The following is a 20,239-nucleotide window of genomic DNA, read 5'->3' on the forward strand; positions in this document are numbered from 1 at the left end:
TGGACCCAGACTTGGAAAGAGATGGGATAGCAGGCAGACTGAAGCAAGCCCTTTTCATTTAGAAAAACCCTCCTCAGGAGATGCCCAGGGCACAATTCCCCTGAGTCTTCCTCTAATAAGAAAGATGCTTGGACTTTCTTGCATTTAAATATAGCCCTGGATTCGAAAAAACTGAATGTGTTAACTTGGAATACACAAACAAAACCCTGTTTTTGTTATGCTAATCTTTAGAGTCCAAAAAAAAATCGATTCTAGGAAATCAAAATTAGGACTTTTAATATTTCTTTTCTTAACCTAGTCTGGGCTGGTTTTTATAAAAGCCATTAAGTTTTCTCTATTTTTCATTCATTCAGGAAAACAAGGTCATTTTGAAGTCAACTCTTGGCCAAAAACACTTTTTAAAGGTACAGTAAATAAAAGTACTTAATTTTTTCCATACTCTAGAGATTGGATATATTTCTCCTTCACTTCTGACATAATATAGTCCACAGCAGCCCTGGACAGGCCCTGTGTGATGCAGCTGCAAAGGGGAAACTGTAGACAGCAGAAAGAACAGGACAAGCAGGGAGAAGCAGTCAGATCTGATTTTATGCTTTATTCTCCTGCCGATTCTGATTATTCAGCACAGCCTCCCTTCAAAATGACCACTTGACCTTTCCCAGAAGAGCCATTAACCTTCCATAGTCTGTCGCATAAACAGCTTAATTTTCTGACAGCGGCATGACAGAAGAAATTACAAAGCCAATTCCCACTCTCGGGTACAAACAGATGCCAAATGTAAATCACTCCATTTCCAGGACGAGGGCATCCTGCCACAGCCCCACCGCCAATCCTGACTCCTTGGCAGCATGTACACCCTCACCGGTGGTCCTCCCACCAAAGACAGTATGTGACAGCACCTCTTTCCATGCCCTTGGGCTGCCTGGAGAAGCTGTGATCTCACTGAAGTTGTCAAGTCCTTTTTCTAGTTTTTAAACACCCCTCCCATAACCCAAGTCAAAATTCACCCGCTAGAGGAGACCCTGTTCGCCTCTTACTAAACCCTGGCCTACTGCTGCATCTCTTGCAATACTGCATAGCCAAGAGCAACTGATTCCTTTTTTCTTTTCAATAATACACCTATTTTGACTATTACTCGTAATATGGAATAAGAACTTTAAATAATTAAGAGACAACTTTAAAGAAAAATGTTTTAACAGAAATAAGTCGTAATACAGCTTCTCCATTCTGCTTGTTTTCTGGTGTGGGGTTAAAGAAAACTCACAGGGCCAGCACAGAGTGAGGTATGCAAGCCAGGGGCTGTGGTTGGTCCCAAATTAGTGACCAAAATTACAAAAGACTGTAAGGCAACACAATGTTTAATTTTATATTTCACTGTGGCTGGGCCATGTTGACCAGACAGGTGGTCAAACGATTCTAGATGTCTTTTTTTTTTTTTTGGTACCAGGGATCGAACTCAGGACCTTGCACTTGGAAGGCAGGTGCAACGCCGCTGAGCTACATCCCCGGACCGATTCTAGATATTTCTGTGAAGATGTTTTTAGGATGAGATCAAGATTTAAAGCTGTGGATTTTGGGGTGGGGATGTAGCTCAGTGATTCTGCCGCCTGCCCTGTAAGCGCAAGAACCCGAGTTCGATCCCTGGTACAAAAAAATAAAAATAAAATAAATCAGTAGATTTTGAGGAAAACAGATCACCCTCCATGCTGTAGCTGGGTCAAATCCAATCAGCTGGAGGATTTAACAGAGCAGACTAATCTCCTCTGAGCAAGAAGGAATCCTGCCCAACAGATAGCCTTGGGACTCAAGCCTTGCCCAAGTGTCTATCCTGCTAGCCCTACTCTGCATATTTTGGATTTACACCTGTTATGGTTTAGACATGAAGTGTCCCCCTAAAGACCCATGTATTAATGGCTGGATCCCCAGTGCAGCAATGTTGAGAGGTGGGGCTTAGAGAGGTGACTACATGAGGGCATGTAGTTCATGTCAATGAGTTATTCCACTGATGAGTGCATAGCTGAATGGTCTGTTAGGAGGTGGGGTACAGTTGGAGGAATTAGGTCATTGGGATGTATCATTGGAGGGTATATGCCAATGGTGACAGATTTATGGCACATATACCACAGAGGGTTGTTTGTATCATCGAAAGCTCTAAAAGTTCGCCATAAACTGTACCTGGCCTCTTCCTTTCTGTCTGACTCCTTGTTTTTTGGCTTCCAAGTGCCACGAGGTGAATAACTTTCTTCTGCTATGCCCTTTCACCATGATGTTTCTGGTTTGGAGCCAGCCAAACCTTGAGCCAAAATAAACTTTTCCTCCTTTTAAGTTGTTACTCTCAGGTATTTTGCCTAGCAACTCAAAGCTGACTAACATACCAAGCCTCAGCAATGAATCAATCTCTCTCTGTGTCCACATCCTATACGTTCCTATTTCTTTGGAGAACCATGACTATTATGCAGAACTCCTTTTATTTATATGACACCTAAAATGTTTTAGTTTTTAAGAATATATATCCTACCTTTTCTTTCTTGAAATAGCTTTCATTTGCCTATTTTTGATAGAGACACAGCACAATGAAATACGACATTTCTCTACTGTGAGAAAAACAACAAACACCAAACAAAAAATGGCAACTGACTTTGAAGCTTGGAGACAGGGCAAATAGCTCTGGAGTGGTGGGGCCTGTGGTAAACTGAAATTAAGGAAAGTACTGGCTCCAAACAAGCTGCTGTGCATCCAGGAATGTGGCACTTAATACTGTGAGACCTTCTGATTGTTCAAAGAATTCAGAAATCTGGTTGTACTACACAAAATCTTCCAATTTTTAAACACAGGCTCAAAATTATTTAAGATCCTGTGTGTATCAAACATTTGCTCTAGAATGTAATCTAGAGGCCCTGGGGTTGGCTAGACAAGGTGGCTCTCCTGCTGGTACCAGCTCCCCTGGGGAACCAAGGCTTCTTATTTAACCTTTCCATGCCCCACCTCCCTACAGCTCCCAGGGCTGTGGCCAGAACCAACCAAATGAACACATCAACTGATTCACCACGAATGTGAGAGGTGTGAGAAGTCCTTCCCTGTCTACTCAAATAGCTGATCAGCAGCAGATGCTGTGAGTGCCCAGTCACTAGAAGCACCAAGGAGGAAATACTTCCTCGGAGAAGGCCTGAGAATTCCTGCACTGAGAAGCTGGGACAGGGACTCCAAGTGTCCTTGAAACATCAGACCTTGTGAGTCTAAAACTTTAGTGCTATTTCTGTTGATGATAGGAGAAATCAGCACAGCTTTCTGGAAAGCAACTGGGTGACATCCATCAAGAACCTCAAAAATGTTCACTCTGTGACCGCCCCTTACTACATCACCTAAATGTACAAAGCTGGACCACATGGCTTTACTATAGTAGAAAATCAGAGACAACCTTAATGTCTACCAATAAGGATTGGTTAACTGACCTCAGGACACCACGTGATGGATAACCGCGTCACAGAGATATCTGCTTATCATGGGCAAAGTCATTCACAAAACACTGTTTGGTGCACAATTAAAAATAGGTGATAAAACAAGGTCAAGTTTTATATGACTGCTGTGAACACATCTATCTGTAAGGATCTATCTGAAAAAACATACACTGAAATGCTGACATTGTTTTCCTCGTGTAGTGAGACTGAAAATACCTTTCAGTGTTCTTCGTTTACTCACCTGCATTTTCTAATTTCTTTTCAAAGAACATGTTCTATCTTGGCAGTAAGAAAAAAAGTTAGGAAAAATAACCAAACGTTGCTTTGTATAAAAAAAGAAATGGTATTATGGTTTCGATTTTGAATGTCCCCCAAAGGCTGCTGTGTCCAAGGTTTGGCCTTCCACTGATGGTGCTGTAGGAGGCAGTGAAACCTTTGGGAGGCAGGGCCTAATGAAAGGAAGTTAGGTCATTGGGGGTGTGCCCTTGAAGAAGATATTGGGACTGCCACCTCTTCTTCTTTCTCTCTTTGCTTCCCAGTGACCATGAGATGAACAGATTTCTTCTACCACAGCCTTCCACCATGATATGCTGGCTCACTACAGGCCAAAAACAAAGGAGCCAAGTGACCACAGACTAAAACTTCCAAAACTGTGAGCCAAATAAGCCTTTCTCCCTTTGGGTTGATTTATCTCAGGTATTTGTCATCAGAATGGAAAGCTGACAAACACAGATGATGAGGCATGTGCTAAAGGATCAGACAAAATGCTAGTCACAAAACCAGAACTTTACAGAGATAGTGTTCTGCAATCAGAGATACTTGGAGCCAGATCAGAGTAAACTCCAGTCAATTTATTACTGCTTAAGTGTCCCCTGCAACCACTCTTCAATAACTTGTGATATATTCTGACCAATCCACCTTTTCCTGTACTCCAAACTTGGGACAGTTCACACTTGGCCTCTGAGATCCCCACAGGGTCTCCACGTGCAATGGTGTCCCCCGCCCCTCCTACCCTCTCCCAGCTGAGGGTCCACATGGAAGCTTGATCACCAGCTTCTGAGGATGGAATATTCTGCTTTTCTAAAAAAAAAAATAATTGAAAGAAGGATGAAATGAGGAGGAAAAGCAAGAGAGGGAAGGAGAGGGGAGAAAACTGCCCTGTGTGCATTCCATACCACCTGGCTACAACCTTTCCTGCTTATTCACAAAGCATCAATCAAAGCAACTGGAAATGGCTGTCCCTGGAGCTGACTTACCCTTTTCCTAGTGATATGAGCACAGGATTTTCCAGTTCCATGAGCACCTGGAAGGCTTTATTCATGTTTTTATAAGAAAAGGCATCACCAGCATCTGCAATCAGGACACAGTTTGGGTTTGATGTGTCAATCTTGTCAAATTCTGAGAGGATGTCTGGGGAGAGAGAAAAAGAAAGATTGCAATCAAGACCCAGGATGATGTAATTTACTCCCAGCTCCTACCAGAGATACTTTCTGTCTGTTATATCTGTCCTCCTCCTTTCTCCAAGGCATAAATCTGTTTCTCTTTTTATTAAATTAATTAAATTTTAACAGGCACTAACTACTTTCTGATCCTCACAGTTACAATGGGAGGGGGACAAAGAAGGGATGTTATTGCCATCAGACAGGTAAAGAACTTCTTGGCCCTCATAGTTAGAGAGCATGTTAGAAGAGAGATGGACTCACTCCCAAGAACCTCCAACCTAACACCAGCCTTAGCCCCAGAGCTCCTTAGTTCTATACAAAAAAGAAGTCCACAGCTTTGCAACTAAGAGGGAAAATCTGCTGGAGGATATAGGTTGTTGACATAGGTTGCTGACATAGGATGAAACAACACTGCTCACAACCCTGAGGGTTGACATGGCTGGCCTCAAACTGTAAGCCATTGACACATTCTGAGGACCAGGATCTCTCCCCACCCTGCTGCTCACCAGCCCCCTTGAGAAAGTCTTTTCCTTGCCCTCCTCCTTTGCTCTCCTCCATTTTCAATTAACGTAGGGAAAGTTGCAAGAATAAAGCCATTGCCTCTATGTCTTCAATTCCTAGAAGAAACATGCTCCCATCTCTCTTGGTATTAGATGTTGACCTTCTGGATTTTTTAAAAAACACCAAAAAACAGAAGTAGAGCTGGATCTGGTGGCACATGCCTATAATTCCAGCTCTCTGGTAGGGTGAGACAGGAGGATCACACGTTTGAACTCAGCCTGAGTACTTAGTGAGAACTTGTCTCAAAATAAAAAATGGGCTGGAGATGTAAGTCAGTGTGAAGGTCCTGGGTTCAATCTCTCATACTACAAAACAAAAACAAAAACAAAAAAAGATGAAGTAGCCACAATGAGTCCACTACCTACTCACCAGATGGCAAGAAGACTGATAATGCCAAGGGCTGATGAGGACATGGAGCAGGTACAGCAGCTGATGGGGTATAAAACAGTACAACCCTTCTGGAAAAGGACTGGCAATTTCTTATAAAACTGAACATATATGTCCCCTGTGGCCCTGCAATTCTCCTCCTAGGTATTTACCCAATGTGTAATGCAATCCCCATCAAGATCCAAAACATTACTATCACCTAGGGGTTCCCGCATGCCCTTCTACATCCACATGAGTGTTCACTGCAGATGTATTCATAATAGCCTGAAACCAGAAAACAATCAGGTATCCACGAACATGTGAATGGACAAATACACTGGTAGTCCAGTCAGTGGAATCCTACTCTATAACAGAAAGGAAAACATTGCAGATACATGCAACGATTTGATAAGTGTCAAAAACATGACAGTGAAAGATTTTACACAAAAAAACAGTGTGAAAGAAAGAGCCAATTGAGTAGGCCTGGCCTGCTCAAATCCTGCACATCCCAGAGAGGGCATGTCCTCAGGACCAGCCCTCCACCAGCTCTGGAGAGAACCTCTGGGCCCTGCAGCACCCTGCCTGGTAAGAGGGGTGTGTATGCCTGAGGCCTGGGGCCAAACTCATTTGAGATCTCTCTGGAGATCAAGTAGGCTAAAGCCAGTCACATGGGCACTACATGCTTACATGAATGACCCTTAATAAAACCCCGATGCTGAAGGCCTGTTGAGCTTCCCTGCCTGCTAGCATTTCACATGTGTTGTCACACATCACTGCTGAAACAATTAAGCACCTCTCAGCCAAAGGGACCTCACACCTGGTTTCTCATGGCCTTTGCCCCATGTGTCTCCTCCCCTAGCTGAGTCTGTTGTTTCACTGTAATAGACTGTAATCATGATGTAACAGGCTTCCTGGGTCCTGTGTACCATTCTAGGAAATTATCAAGTCTGGGAGTAGTCTGGGGGCCCTTGCCATGACTCTAGTTATATGAAATTCTAGAATAGGTACACTTAATTATAATGGAAAATATCAAAATTATGATTCCACCTAGTGGAAAGATGGTAGGGCCTGGATGGAAAAGGCATGAGGAAAACTGCAGGTGATAATAATGTTCTAGACCAGTGATGGTGAACCTTTTAGAGCTTTCAATGACACAAACAGCCCTCTGTGGCACGTGTGCCATAGGTTCGCCACCACTGTTATGGATCTTGATGGCGTTGGGATACACAACTATATGCACTTGTCAAAACTCAGCAAAAGTACACTTGAGGTTTGAGCAGTTCATTGTATGTCAATTTTACATCAAAAGATAAACTTTAAACAAATACTGAACTCTAGTTAATGATATGCTGAAGTGTTTAAGGGAAATATATCAATGACTACAATTTATTTGATATGGATCCAAAAAAATAACAGATGGATGGATGGTGGAATGGATAAATATATAGGGAAGAGTTGTTGATGAAATCTAGGGGATGGATATAAAAAGATTCCAAGTAAAATTCCTTGAGCTTGGCCACATGTTTGAAAATTTTTGAACAAAAATATTAGGGGAAAACCCATCAATCATAATACATGAAAAAATTCAAACTCTGAAAACACAGATCCATTTATTGAAAACACAGATACAGGATGATAGCTGGGTAAGGATTTGCCCACTCTTTGTTCAGTTCTTTGATTAACACCACCTTAGAGGCAAATGCTGTATTTTCCTCAGCTCCTTGCCTCTTGCATTCCTACTCCCATACCTAGTAACCCTTTTCTGGAGTCCAAGGAGACAGAATTTCTTAAGGCTTTTCTTCTTTGAGGATCACATCCTAAAGACACTGGCAGGCGTCCTAGACTACAGAGAAAGGACTCTGAGAAGCAGGTCCCTAAAGGTTGGCATGGTGCCCTTAACTGCTAGTAGGGCAATGAATTTGACGCTTGAGCTTTCTGGGAAGCACCCTCCACCCCTGAAAGCCCCACTCCTACCCTGGAAAGCAGAAAAGCAGCTTGCCTCTGCTCAGTGGTTTGTAAAAATAAAAATTAAGTGCAATAAATGCTACTTTGTTTCATTTATACTACTAGTTTCTTTTGTTCATTGAAAAGAAAGTTTTGTCCTTTCATTTATTCCTTTTTTGTGAGAGGATCTGTTTTTGTCTGTCTTGTACTCTGAGTAACATTTTTGGCTATTCTTTTAAGATTATGACACACAGTATATTTACCATTATTATTCTCTAATTATTTTTGGCTTTTTTTTTGGTACTGGGGATTGAACTTGGGTCCTTGCGCTTGCGCAGCGGTCGGCAGAACCACTGAGCTAAATCCCCGGCCCTCTCTAATTATTCTGTTATGAAATTTTCTTTTAATTTTTCATAGAAATAAGTGTTTTTATATTTTTAATATCTACTATTACATTAAAATTTAAAAATAAAATGCAGAGGAAAGAAAGAAGAATGCTCAGAGGAAGGACAGAGAAGCATCCTAAATTCCAACGCACTGCTCAAGTCCCTTCTTTTTTAACTGTTTAGAATACTTATAATACTGCTCTTTCTGTTTGTTTGGGGTTTTTTTGGTACCGGGGATCGAACTCTTGGGTCCTTGAGCTTTTGAGGCAGGCACAGAACCACTGAGCTAAATCCCTGGCCCTATACTGCTCTTTCTGCTTCAGCCCCTAAAGTTTCCCCATTGAGGGTCAAAGGGGTTCCTGTCTTGCATTCATTCTAAAAACTCAGGGTGCAAACTTTGTTCTACAGCTATTGTCAAGTTGCCCCCAAAGAGCAAGGCTGGACATCACTGTTCAGGGCTACAGTGCCAGACTTTAGAAAGATACAGACTTCAATCTAGCTTTTCATATTTGTTCTGTCTTGTCACTGTCTGACTCTCTCAACAGGAAGTAGAACTCTGTCCCATAGGCAACTCCTTGGCTCCTTGGTCTGGCACAGGTCAGGGGAAGCCATCCTAAGCTTTCCTTTCAGGACCAGCTGGAACTGACCTCTAACAACCCTCTGGCTGAAACTGTGGGACAGATGTGGCCTGGTCCTAACTCATCTCCAGCAGGGAGCCCCATGAGGTCTGTATCCCACAGGTCCATGCGTGTCATGACAGGAGCCAGGTATTACCTCAGTGTCCTTCCCTGTGGTTGGCCCTAGTCAGAGTACAAGCCATTTTCCCTGCCTCAGTCTTGTCTTGGGACCCCACACAGTCCAGGGCCCAGTAGACTTACCATCATGGACAAGCAAGTGTGGCCGCAGACCTCGCTCCTTTAGGATCTGGCAGGCTGCCGGTGCTGGGGAAGTCACTTCCCCCTCGGAGATGTCAAATCCCAGCCGCTGAAGCAACCCCACCAGCTTTCCCCGGGACTTCTGTGACTCATTGGTACAGAATCTCACCTTCAGCTGGGACTGCTTCAGTCTGAGGTGAGGAAATGACAGGTGAGGGAGTTGTCAGCATATGGACTGTGGCCTCCGGGGAAGGGACCTAGAGACTGATGCTTCTCTAAGGGCAAATGGTCAAGTCCCAGAGCAGGTAACATCACTAAGGGCCCCTGGGATGGCCTTAACTGACCCCAGGTGTGTTCAGACTGGGATTTCTGGACTGGGCAAATCCCTTCTTACACACCATGCCCCACAGCCTCCTATTCATCCTCACTTGAACTCCCTAGGGCTCCCTTTTCTCCTCCTGTGCCTCCTCCTTTAACTGGGACACACTCCACACCCTCAGCCTGGGACATGTTACCTCTCTACCTGTGTTGATCCTACCCCTACCTCAAGACCCATTCAGCACTTACCTTCCACCACACTATCCCACTTGGCCTAGCTAGAGGTCACCTTGGGATGTCCAGAGCTTTCTCTGTGACTTTCTATAACACTTAGTATTTGTACTCCGCACCTTCGCTCTGTATATCCATTCCTTATCAATCATGGGTCCATGTTTACCAAAAAGGGCAAAGGCAGAGGGGCCTAAGCTGAGGCCCCTCTCACTGCTGTCAGTGAAGAAGGTTTGCCAACACAGTCAATTGGTAAATGGATGGTTCTGGAATGGACAGATGAACCCAATCCCATGCAAACCCAACAACAAGGTAGGGTGAACTGCCAGAGGCACTGCTATCCTTTCCTGGTGGGCACCACATGGGACAAGTTCTCAGCACACAAAACCACAAACATGGATGACATTCAACCCTCCTACAAATAATGACTGAGCACCTATTAAGTGCCAGTCACACAGAACAGCAGCTGTAAACACAGGCAAGGCCCCTTCTACACTCCACAGTCCATGGTATGGGGTGGGAGGCAGGCAACAAACAAGAAGGCTCCAAGGGAAGGGTGATGTGCAATTGAGGAGAGGCTCTGTGAAGGATACAAACAGAATGAAAAGACAGAAGGCTGCCAGCTGGGGTGGAAGGTCGGGGTGGGCCTCCCTGGAGAAGCAACCCTGGAGCTGAGACCCTTGGGACTGAAGGCTCTGGCCAGGAGCACAGGAAAGGCAGAGGGAAAAGTGGACACTGAGAGGTAACCAGGGCAAGGCCCATCTGTGTAAGGAGAGGTGACAGAGCCTGGTTCCCACCACCAAGGGCCCAGCCTGTGGGAGGAGGCTGCACACAGAGGAGGCACAGGTTGGAGGTGGGGTGGTGGCTGTTGGGACTGCCCTGCTGCTCCAGGCCCATATCACCTGGGTCTGGACAAGCCTAGACTTGCCAAGACAGCAATCGTAACTGGCACTTGCATAGAGCTGCTGTGTGGAGTCACAGAGAGAACCCCGGCTGCAAGTCCTAAGAACAAGAAGGCACATTTAAGAAAACCCAGCACAAGTAACCTACAATGCTAATGGTCACCTGGCCCTGCTCTCACACATGTTCCTAGACTTGTCCATCTCCCCGGCCTCCAAAGGCACAGGAGGATATTCTGACTCTTCACATATCCTTTCAAGCTTAGGTTTTTAATAGTCTAAGTACTACATTGATAAGCTGTAACTGCATAACATAATTTACTAATAAACACACATATGGAAGAGGAATGTGCTCACATTGTGATTTACAGATATGGCCCCAGTCAAAGCACTTTAGAGGTGACACACAGATTAGACCAGTTGCTCAGAACCGTAGCTTAGAATCAGCCTCCACTGGATAAGACCCTACCAAAAGCTCAACTCAACCAATTCATCCCACTTTCTGGTGATGAAACTGAGTCTCAGTAAGGTCCAGGGCATTCCGTTCCTCCCGAGGCTGAGACTTGGGGATGTGGCTGAGTTCTGCTTCACCCTCTGTGGATGCTAGGACTAAGTGTGTAGGGAACAGAAGCTGGTGCCTCCCAGAGCTGTCCTGCTGAGGGAGAGGGCTCATATCCCATGTGAGGACTCTGAGGAGGATCCTAGAAGATCCAGGCCCAGCAGAGTCCTGAAGGCCACACAGAGGAAGAGCAGCTGACCGCTGTGGGAAGGCAGGTGAATGGGCTCTAACCTCTAGATGGAAAGATGCCAGCAGCTTGGGGAAATGGAAGATGGAGTGAAAAATGAGGCAGGAGGAAAGGACCACGAAGAGGGTAGGGGTGAGCTAAGCATCTGCCTGTTACTGGCATGGAAGGGAGGACTCCAAACACAACCTGACCCTCAGTGATGATTAAAGGATGGGATCGATTCTGTTCTCCATGCCATTCCCAGTGCCTGGGACATGACAGAACCTTGATACGTGTTTGCTGAATGACTGACTGATGGAGAAGTCTAAATGACCTCACCAGCTGCTTCTCTTAGGCTGTCCCTGAGGCTGCAAGCCCCCTCCCAAGGCCCAGTAGAAATAAGCAGGCTTCAGGGAGCATCTGCATCCTCCAAGGCCTGAAGCTGCCAAGGGCGACTTAGGAAGAAATCTGTAGACCAACTGACAGCAGAATGAACACAGACCCAGAGGCTGAACACGCCTTCTTCCACAGCTCAGGTGATTCATTCCTTTCTTATTATTTGTCTTTCCTAATCAGAGGTTTATGAATGATCAATTACACTTAGTGGTTAATTGCCCTTCACAAAGATGGCTTTTTTATTTTTAAATGAAGCAGTTAATATATTGTAACTAATAGCATCACCTTGTACATTATGGGTAAATCTTCATTGATTGGTGCCTGGAGTGTGTGATATGCACCCAAGTTAATGGAGCAGTTGAGTGAAGAAGTGCAGGGGGTCCCGGGGGACTAATTATTGCTAATGAATGATGGTGTGACCTTCTCAGAACAGTGAACAATCGGTGTCGCAGGGAGACGGCAGAGCCTCACATCTGTCACTCCAGATACAACTTTAGATGGGGATGGAAGGGAGTTAATCACACAACTCACTTCAGGATACTCACGCCTGAGTCTCCCTTGAAATAGCAACATCAGTTTGTCCCAACAATATGGTTTCCAAATCCAAGTACTCGTTTTAGAAGTGGAGTCCATCTCTGAAAAGCTAGTAAGAAATGCATGGGTTGGGCCGGGGATTTAGCTCAGTGGTTTCTCCGCCTGCCGCGTAAGCGCAAGGAACCAAGTTCGATCCCTGGTACCAAAAAAAAAAAAAGAAAAAAAAGAAATGCATGGGTAATACCCTCCCTCTGAGTACTGTCCTTTCAGAGTGCCACCAATCAAGCCCCCTTTGATGCATCACCATGGGCCCTGTCTGACCTCTAGGGGCCTGTCCTGTGCTCTCTTCATCATCCTAAAGTACTAAAACTGAAATGTAATCACTATTATTACTAAAATGGTAAAATAGCAATAGAGCATTATGGGGAGTCTTGCCTCTCAGGAAGCAGCATGAATCGGCACTCAGTGTCCATGACCTGATCTCATCCTCCTGCCCCAAGGGCAGAAGCAAGTGGTTCCCTGTTGCTCACACACATCCCCAGGGCTAGATATCTGGCTGGCAGGTGGCTCTCACTAGGCTCTAGCCCACTGAGTAATCATACCTGTGAGGTGAGAACCATCATCCTCACTCCAGAGATGAGAAAGTGGAGGCTCCTGGGGACAAACACTCAACCCAGCTCACCCAGATGACAGGAACAAATCTTCATACCAGCAAGTGTCTGCAGTGGTGTGTGCAGGCCTTTGCAAGGCTGGGCAAAAGGCCCAGGAATGAAAAAGCCCCTGAATGAAAACACCATGCCCTGGGCAGGGCCAGCAGGCCCAGCTCTGTTCCAGGGCATCCTAAAGCTGCAGAGGGGTGTGTGGATTGCACCTGTGTGTGCACTTTGGGAGAAGAAAGTGCCATATAGGGGGACAAACACCAATAGTAAGGTTTCAAGGGGCCCATGCTGTGAACTGAATTTTGTCCTGCAAAATTCAGATGTTGAAGCCCTTGCCCGCAATGTGACTGTATCTGGAGAACGGTGCCTAGGAAGAGGTAATCAAGGTCAAAAAGAATCAAAAGACGGAGGCCCTGATATGGTAGGACTGGTGTCCTTATAAGACAAGATGCCTGAGAGCACTGGTGCGGGCTTTCTCTTTTCCTCCTTCCTTCTCTCCTTTTCTATCTCCCTCTGTGCCTGAACAAAAAAGAGGTTATGTGAATACACAGCAATATAGCAGCTGCCTACAAGCCAGAAAGAGGCCCTTGCCGGAAACCAACCGTGCTCTCACCCTGCTCTTATATTGCAGCCCCCAAAACTGTGAAAAAAACCCAAGTATCTGATGCTTAAACCATGAGGTCTATCCATTTATGGCAGACTGAGACAGCTGAGGAACCAAACCCTGATCATCTCTCCATGAGGCCTACTGTCAATGTCACAGATTTGGCTTTGGGAGCCCTAGAACACAAGAATTCCAGAATGTCAGGGAAGCCCAGGATGGCAGAGCTTCCAAAAAGCTGCAAGAGTCCTGCAGCTAGGGCAAGTTACACTTTGGGATGGGACACCAAAGAACCCTGGGGAGAGGGGGACTTAAACAGGGCCCTGACTGTCCTGACAGCCCCTCTGAGTCACTCAGCATGATAGCTGCCCTGGAGCCACATAGGAGTGGGGTTTGCCCCCACTTCCCACTTCCTGTGGCCAAACTGGATCTTTGAACTGACCTTTACCTCATCTCAGCAGACCAGGACTTGCCCCTGAGTGACAACATTGCCCAGTGCAATTACCGTGCATCAGATGAGCTGGTCCCTTACAAATCACCTCGGACTTTACACATCTGCTGGCTGTCAGCATCTGCCAGGAGCGCTCACCCGAAAATAATGAAAACCCTCTCATTATTGTTCCATGGCAGGTAAAGTGTTAGGACAATTATTGGACATCCTGAGTGACCTTGGGACGGCTCAACAACCTGCCCTCTCCAGCTTGCCAAGGGCTGGAAAACTGGGAAGCAAAGGGGGTCCCCTCAGAGGGGCCAGGGGGCTGCCAGGGAAAGAGCAGCCTAGGCCCCTCCCACCAGTGCCCTCCTCCAGCCCTGGCATTTGCCACCTTTTTCTGACCCGGAGGTCCTGAGTCAACCTGAGTCAAATTCTATGCTCCCTCAAGGCCTGGTTCCTGTGCCCCTTCCCTAGGGAAGCCTGACCCCTGGCCTACTCCAGGGAGGGCCCACCCTCCTTCAGTCTAGCTTTGATCATTAGAACTTCCTTCCCTGTGTTCCCCAACAGTTTCAGGCTCCCAGAGAGTTATGCCTTCAGGTACCCACCATGCCTGATACCCCAGTGGCAGGTGTTGCAGGAGTAGCTGAGCTAGTGGAGTTCTGGGGCATTCAGGTGCGTGACCAGCCCATGTCCCCAGTAACCTGAGCCTTGGTTTACCAACATGGACACCTGAATGGGCATATATGGTTGTAGGAAGGCAGCACCCAAGCCAGTGTCACGGAGGCCAAAAGAGCTCAAGGGGCCACAGGACAAGGAGCTGCTGAGCAAGGCCATGGGAGGCACTCAGTGGCAGTGTCATCAGACAGCTTGGAGTGGCAGTTTGCAGCCTTGATGAGCTATCTGACCCACAAAGTAAAGCTCAAATTTGGGAAATGGTAGCTCAAAGGTTTACAGGGGTCTGAGACTAGCAGGGAATGATTGGAATGGAGGTCACCTGGATGCCCTCTAGAATTCCACCCAAGGTGTATTAGTACCCAGAGCAGGGGATATTTACTGGGAGAAGCACTTAGGTAACCGAAATTCCAGATCTGATGGGCCCACCTGGCCCTCCTGCCTTACAGAGAAGTTCACATCAGGAAGAAGGGGAGGGTGGGAGGCCTTTCCCCTCATCCACTTCCGCCTCTCTAACCACCATCTGCTCTTGCTTTCAGGCACCACAACCCAGACCTCATCTAGTATGGGATGGAGGCTCCCTCTTACTACTGAATGGGAACAGAGCAGAGACACAAACTCTATGCCTCAGTGTCCTCGGAGAGGGGAAAGGATAGTACCAGCCTGATAGGGGACTGCAGTGAGACAAATGCAGGTGGCACCCACCCCTAGGCACTCAGTAGCCCTAATAATGTGTTTCCTCAGTGGTGCCAGGCAACATCCAATTGTGACATCTCTGGCTGCTTCCCCTTTACACAGCAACAGAGATTAAAAACACATATTTGGAAAACTGAAATCCTCAAAGTACTTATTTCTTCTAAGAACCCAATTTTTTAAAATAGAAGGTCAAACAGAAGCCCCATGAGAAGGCAAAGTTGTTTTCTAATAAAAAAAATTTAGTTTTTCACACAACCAAGGGACAGCCATACTCATTTGGGAATGCCTGCTGCCCACAGCCTCAGCTTGGAGTCAGGAGTTGGCTGTGGCTGGAGCAGCCACAGAAAGGCTTTGCCGATGGGACTGGGGGTTGACTTCCCAGTTAGGGTACTGCACATGCCCTTGGTAGCCAAATGTCTACAGTCAGACTCCTGGGGTACTGAGTGCTAGCCTTGAAATATGAGAGCAGTGTACCTTGCATTCTGGCACTCCAGAGCCACATGAAGCAGCCATGGACAAGGTGAAGATGGAGGAGATGCCATGACTCTTCTCTTGCTAGGATCACACCAGACGCTGAATGGCAAAAGGCTACCACCAGTCATGGCCTTGACCATGGCCTGCTGTGCCTTCCTCCTGATCCTTCCCACCAGGCAGGCACCCAGCTGCTCCCACACCTGGGGCCTCCCTCTGCTCCACTGGACGCTGCTGGGCAGCAGCACACAACCCTGTGTCGTCAAGAGTCCAAAGTCTGGACAGAAGCAGAGCAGAAAGGACGCAGTAGGTGGACCTGGCTGTGTCTCTCAGTCCATGCCAGTGACCAGTGACCTCAATGGAATGGTGATGAGGTCAAGGAGGCAAGGACAGGCTTCAAGCCAGGGCAATTATGAAACATGTAGCACACTTTCTCCATACCTGTGCCTGCCTCACCTACCTGTATGTTCTCTACAATGTACCTCAGCCTACAATGTACGAAGCTCAGATCACAGGGACCTGCTAGGACTGGGACATTGATTTCATAGTGATTAATGAACATAACTTAGAATCAACTGCATTGTCTCCTCTTCAAAGGGTGACCTCAGGCATCTTCTGACCTAAGCACCTCACTTCACAGAGGGAGAGACTGAGGTCTTGAGGGACATGAGGTGTCTCAGAGTATGCTGTGGGCACCCATGAGCACACTTCCTACTCCCTAGCCCTGCAAGCTCAGCCAGCAGCCAGTTGTCCCTCAGTACCAGATCAGGCCAGTGCAGTGCCAGGCATCCCATGGTGAGAGCTGGGGTCGGAAAGCAGACATACCTCCTCCTTATGTGCCCTTTGGGGCCGGGGATTTAGCTCACTGGTTCCGCTGCCTGCCTTGCAAGTGGAAGGTCCCGAGTTCGATCCCCAACACCAAAAAACCCCCCAAAAAACCAAAAAAACAAAAAACCTATGTGATCTTTGACTTGTCACCTAACCTTCTCCGACTTCAGGTTCTTCACCTGCACAATAAGGTACCAACAACAGCTACAGAAAAGGGCATTCATGAAGGCCATATTTTGAAAAGACACATAGGAAGCAGTTGCCACACTGCAAATAATAAATGGAAGTAGTAACTATGGCAGTGATGACAACCACATCTCTAAAAAGCCCAGTGTGGGTGCTGCGTATCTTGGCCCTCCAGGCAGGTTCAGTCTGACAAGAAGCCAGATTTGGGTGAAGCAGGGACAATGGGAGAAGTCCAGAGTACATTGCCCGGCAAACCTGCAGAAAGAGGGAACCCAACAAGAGAATCTGGGGACAAAATGTTGAAGGATGCTCAGCCTGACAGGTGTCCCTGGACACCCAGGAGTGCCTGGCTTTGCCCACATGTTCACATTGGATCCCTGTAACAATCTGACAGGTATCTTTACATTCCCACTCACAGATGGGGACCTGTAGTCAGGAGGGACTGAGACTCTTCACAGCATAAACCACTGAGCAGAACAGTGCTCATAATCAGAAAAAACAAAGGAAAAGCACCTGAAGGACCAGTTATGTGATTCTGGGGGAGTGACTGGGAAGGAAACCATGACCAAATTCATGAACTGGTAGGGACATTTACAAGAAGGAAGCCACCTATCTTATGAAACTTCAAATGTTGACATTACAAAACAACAAACACAGAGCCCGAGATGAAGAGCACACTGTTGGTCCACACTCTGCCCTATCTCTGAAGACAACTTTGTTCACCTTCTGACAATAGAGGACCCCACAAGGACCATAAACACCACTTGTCCTAGGTCCCAGCTGAGCCAGAAAAGCTCCTGTTGGCTTAACCAAACCCCACTAAGAGGCCTTCCCCAGCAATACCATGCCAGGCCCCAGGCTGGCCGGTCCTGCAGGTGGGCCAAGATGAAGCACTGCAAGTGACACTCCAGCCTGGCCCCACAGTCCCTGTCATCATTATTATTGCTACTCCGAGGGACCTTCGTCCCTAAGGCTGGATGGTGCTGGAGCAGCTGAGCATGAGGTCCTAGAGGCTGAGGACTGGCTAGACTTCAGACAAAGTTCCTCTGGCCTTGCCTGGTCCTTGCTGTTCCAAGACCTGCTTGGAAGGCACCTCGATTTTAACAGAGTCCTGAAGGCTTCCGGTCATACTGGGTATTGAGAGGCATCACCAGAAATGCTGAGTTGTGGGCCTGGCACGCAACACAAGTAGGCGGTCTGGGGTGGGAATTGGTTTATGAGGCTGCCTTGGGCCACGGCTGCTTCCTTCCGCCGGCTCCAAAAAGACCAGCCAAGCCTGGGCTGCCTGGCAGATGTGCTTTAGTGGCCCAAGACAGGATGCAGTAAATGTCCAGAGCCTTTCACATGCAGATGCCTCCAGGGCCATCATCCAGGGCCAGCCGCCTGTGCCTTTGTGCTGCAGCCCCTGCTGTGCCCAGCTCTGCCTCTGAATGGCTCTCCTGGGGAGCCCAATCTGCCCAAGAATAGACTCCAATAAAGGCCTGGTGGGGAGGACTCAGGCCAGTTACAGATGTCCACACTGATCACAAGTCCTATAGCAGTAAGCAGGCCCCACCCAGCAGCTCCAGAAAGGAACAGCCTGGAGATCCACTGCCATACTGCCCAGGAAGGACAAAGGAGTGTGGGCTTCTTATTCCTCCATCTGGGACGCTCTTAGCTCCATCTCCTGATCTCAACTCATTCCTTGTGGGACCTATGAGGCCAAAGCATCTGCACCTTGAGGCTCCCAACTTTCCTGCTTCTGGCTCTCTCCCACCAGCCATGCTAGCCTTTCTGGCCATGTGCTCTTCATTGCTGCTCTCCCTGCACTACCATATCAGCTCCACAAGGGCACAAGTGTCCATCTTCACTGCCACAAATCCCCAGTGCCTTGAGCAGTGTTTTTGGGACATTGAAGGTATCCATGAGTGTCTGTTGGGTGAGTGGGTGGATGCAGGAATCTTTTATGAGGGCTCAGTCCCCACTTCTACTTCTGCCAGTGCCAGAACCTCTGAGACTCTGCTCTCACCTTGAGAAGGGGAGCACATACCACCTCAGGGGCCAGGATGAAGGTGTGGTGGGAGGTTGAGCACGTGCCTAGCACATGCCAGGCCTCCCTCAATATATGACAGTCTGGTCCATCCTATTTGCAAAAGCTGAGTTTATACTCTCCATGTGATTTCTATGTCCCACTCAGTGGGAACCTTTCAGAAAATCTGAAGACACTCATCACCACAGATGTCCAGGAAGAAGGGTAGCAGAGAGTGAATCACCCTCTCCTAGGCTCACAGAATGAAGATGGTGCTTGGGAGCCATAGTGGTGGGGGGTTGCCACGGAGGCACATGCTCTCCTAGGAGTCCATCCCTCCCCCACCACACGTGCCCCTCTGTAGCAGCTGGTCTCACCCTGGGAACTTCCTCTGAGCCACTGAAGTACTTCAAAGGGAGTTGTGTGTTTCAAGGAGGGCAAGGAGGGAAAGAAGCTGTTCCTGGAACTGCCCAAGCTACACAAGCCAGCTGGATGCTCGGCCATGCACCTTGTCAAGCACGGCCTGGCCCATAAAGGACGCCTGGGAGAGCCCATTGTTGACTCAGTCACCAAGAGAGGAAAATCCCCTCGGCCCCCATGCCCAAAGTCAAGTTTTATTGGAGAGGAAAGTCCCATTCCTTGAGCCTCTTGTTCCCAAGCTTCAGGCACCTTTCACAGGATGAGGAGGGCCTACAGGGCTTCCCTGTGGTGGATGGGCCTGGGAGGGGGCCTTGTCCTGAAAAGCTGACAGAAGAACCAAAGGGAGAAAGTGAGTCAGCCCAGAGCCTGCCCACCTGCCCAGCACTGCAGGCGGGGGGCGGGGGGGGGGATCCCGCTGTGTGGGTGCCGGCTGCTCAGGACCATTCAGTGACAACCTCACCATCTAGTCTATGTGACTGGCAGTCAGTGGGAGGGGCCCCAAAGGTTACCTGGAAAGGCCCAGTTGGACCAGGTGAAGTTTAGGGACTTGGTTCTCTGGGCCTCCCTGACAGTATTATGATAAAACTTCCCAGAGTGACTGGTACAATGTCCCCTTGGCCAGAAATAATTTCTCAAGCCTTTTTGGAAGGGAACTTTTCACCTCTGTCAGTTATATAACTAGCTTTGGTGTATTTTTAAACTGTTATTCTGCAGCTGTGTGATTCACAGCAGATTCGTAGCAGTTATGAGACACCCTGGCTAGATAAGTCTGCAGGAGTTGAAGTAAGTGTAGATAAAATGGTGCACAGTCCACAGAGGTTAACAAAACAACCCTTTTCAGCGCCATGGCCAGTGGCACATGCAGTCTGTGCAGGTGTTTGCTGGATAGTCCTGCACCAAGCTGGAAGCATCTGCTCAGAGAAAGCTGTAAGAGAGAAGCCCTGGCTCTGCTTAAATGGCCCTTCTCTGCCCTCAGGCAGAACAGGATTCAAAGGGTCCCTTGTCACCCCAGGTCCTCCTGGTGGTAAAGAGGGATAACAGAACCCCTTCTTGGATTGCAGGAGGGCTACCCAAGACAAGAGGAGTAAAGCACTAACACCTGGTGGATAGAAAGTGCTCTCTGAGCATGGCCA

The 20,239-nt window shown here is 47.5% G+C and overlaps 1 protein-coding gene across 12 annotated transcripts in view; it reads right to left on the reverse strand.

Annotated features, from left to right (window-relative positions):
- The window catches only part of Lhpp (phospholysine phosphohistidine inorganic pyrophosphate phosphatase), a 194,409-nt gene that overhangs the window by 169,928 nt on the left and 4,242 nt on the right, over positions 1 to 20,239 (reverse strand). For all 12 annotated transcript variants that reach the window (XR_015440577.1, XR_015440576.1, XR_015440573.1 and 9 more), the window contains exons 2-3: positions 9,036 to 9,223; positions 4,715 to 4,868 (exon numbers count right to left, since the gene is read on the reverse strand). Coding sequence is in view for 7 of the 12 variants with exons in the window: in XM_087185619.1 (XP_087041745.1) it covers positions 4,715 to 4,868; positions 9,036 to 9,223 (342 nt within the window). In the remaining 5 variants the exon portion in view is untranslated. The remainder of the gene's footprint in view (positions 1 to 4,714; positions 4,869 to 9,035; positions 9,224 to 20,239) is intronic.

The sequence above is a fragment of the Heterocephalus glaber genome, unplaced genomic scaffold, assembly GCF_053883595.1.
Source record: "Heterocephalus glaber isolate CG9 unplaced genomic scaffold, H.glaber_assembly_v1.0 deba00001497, whole genome shotgun sequence".
NCBI classification, from domain to species: domain Eukaryota; kingdom Metazoa; phylum Chordata; class Mammalia; order Rodentia; family Bathyergidae; genus Heterocephalus; species Heterocephalus glaber.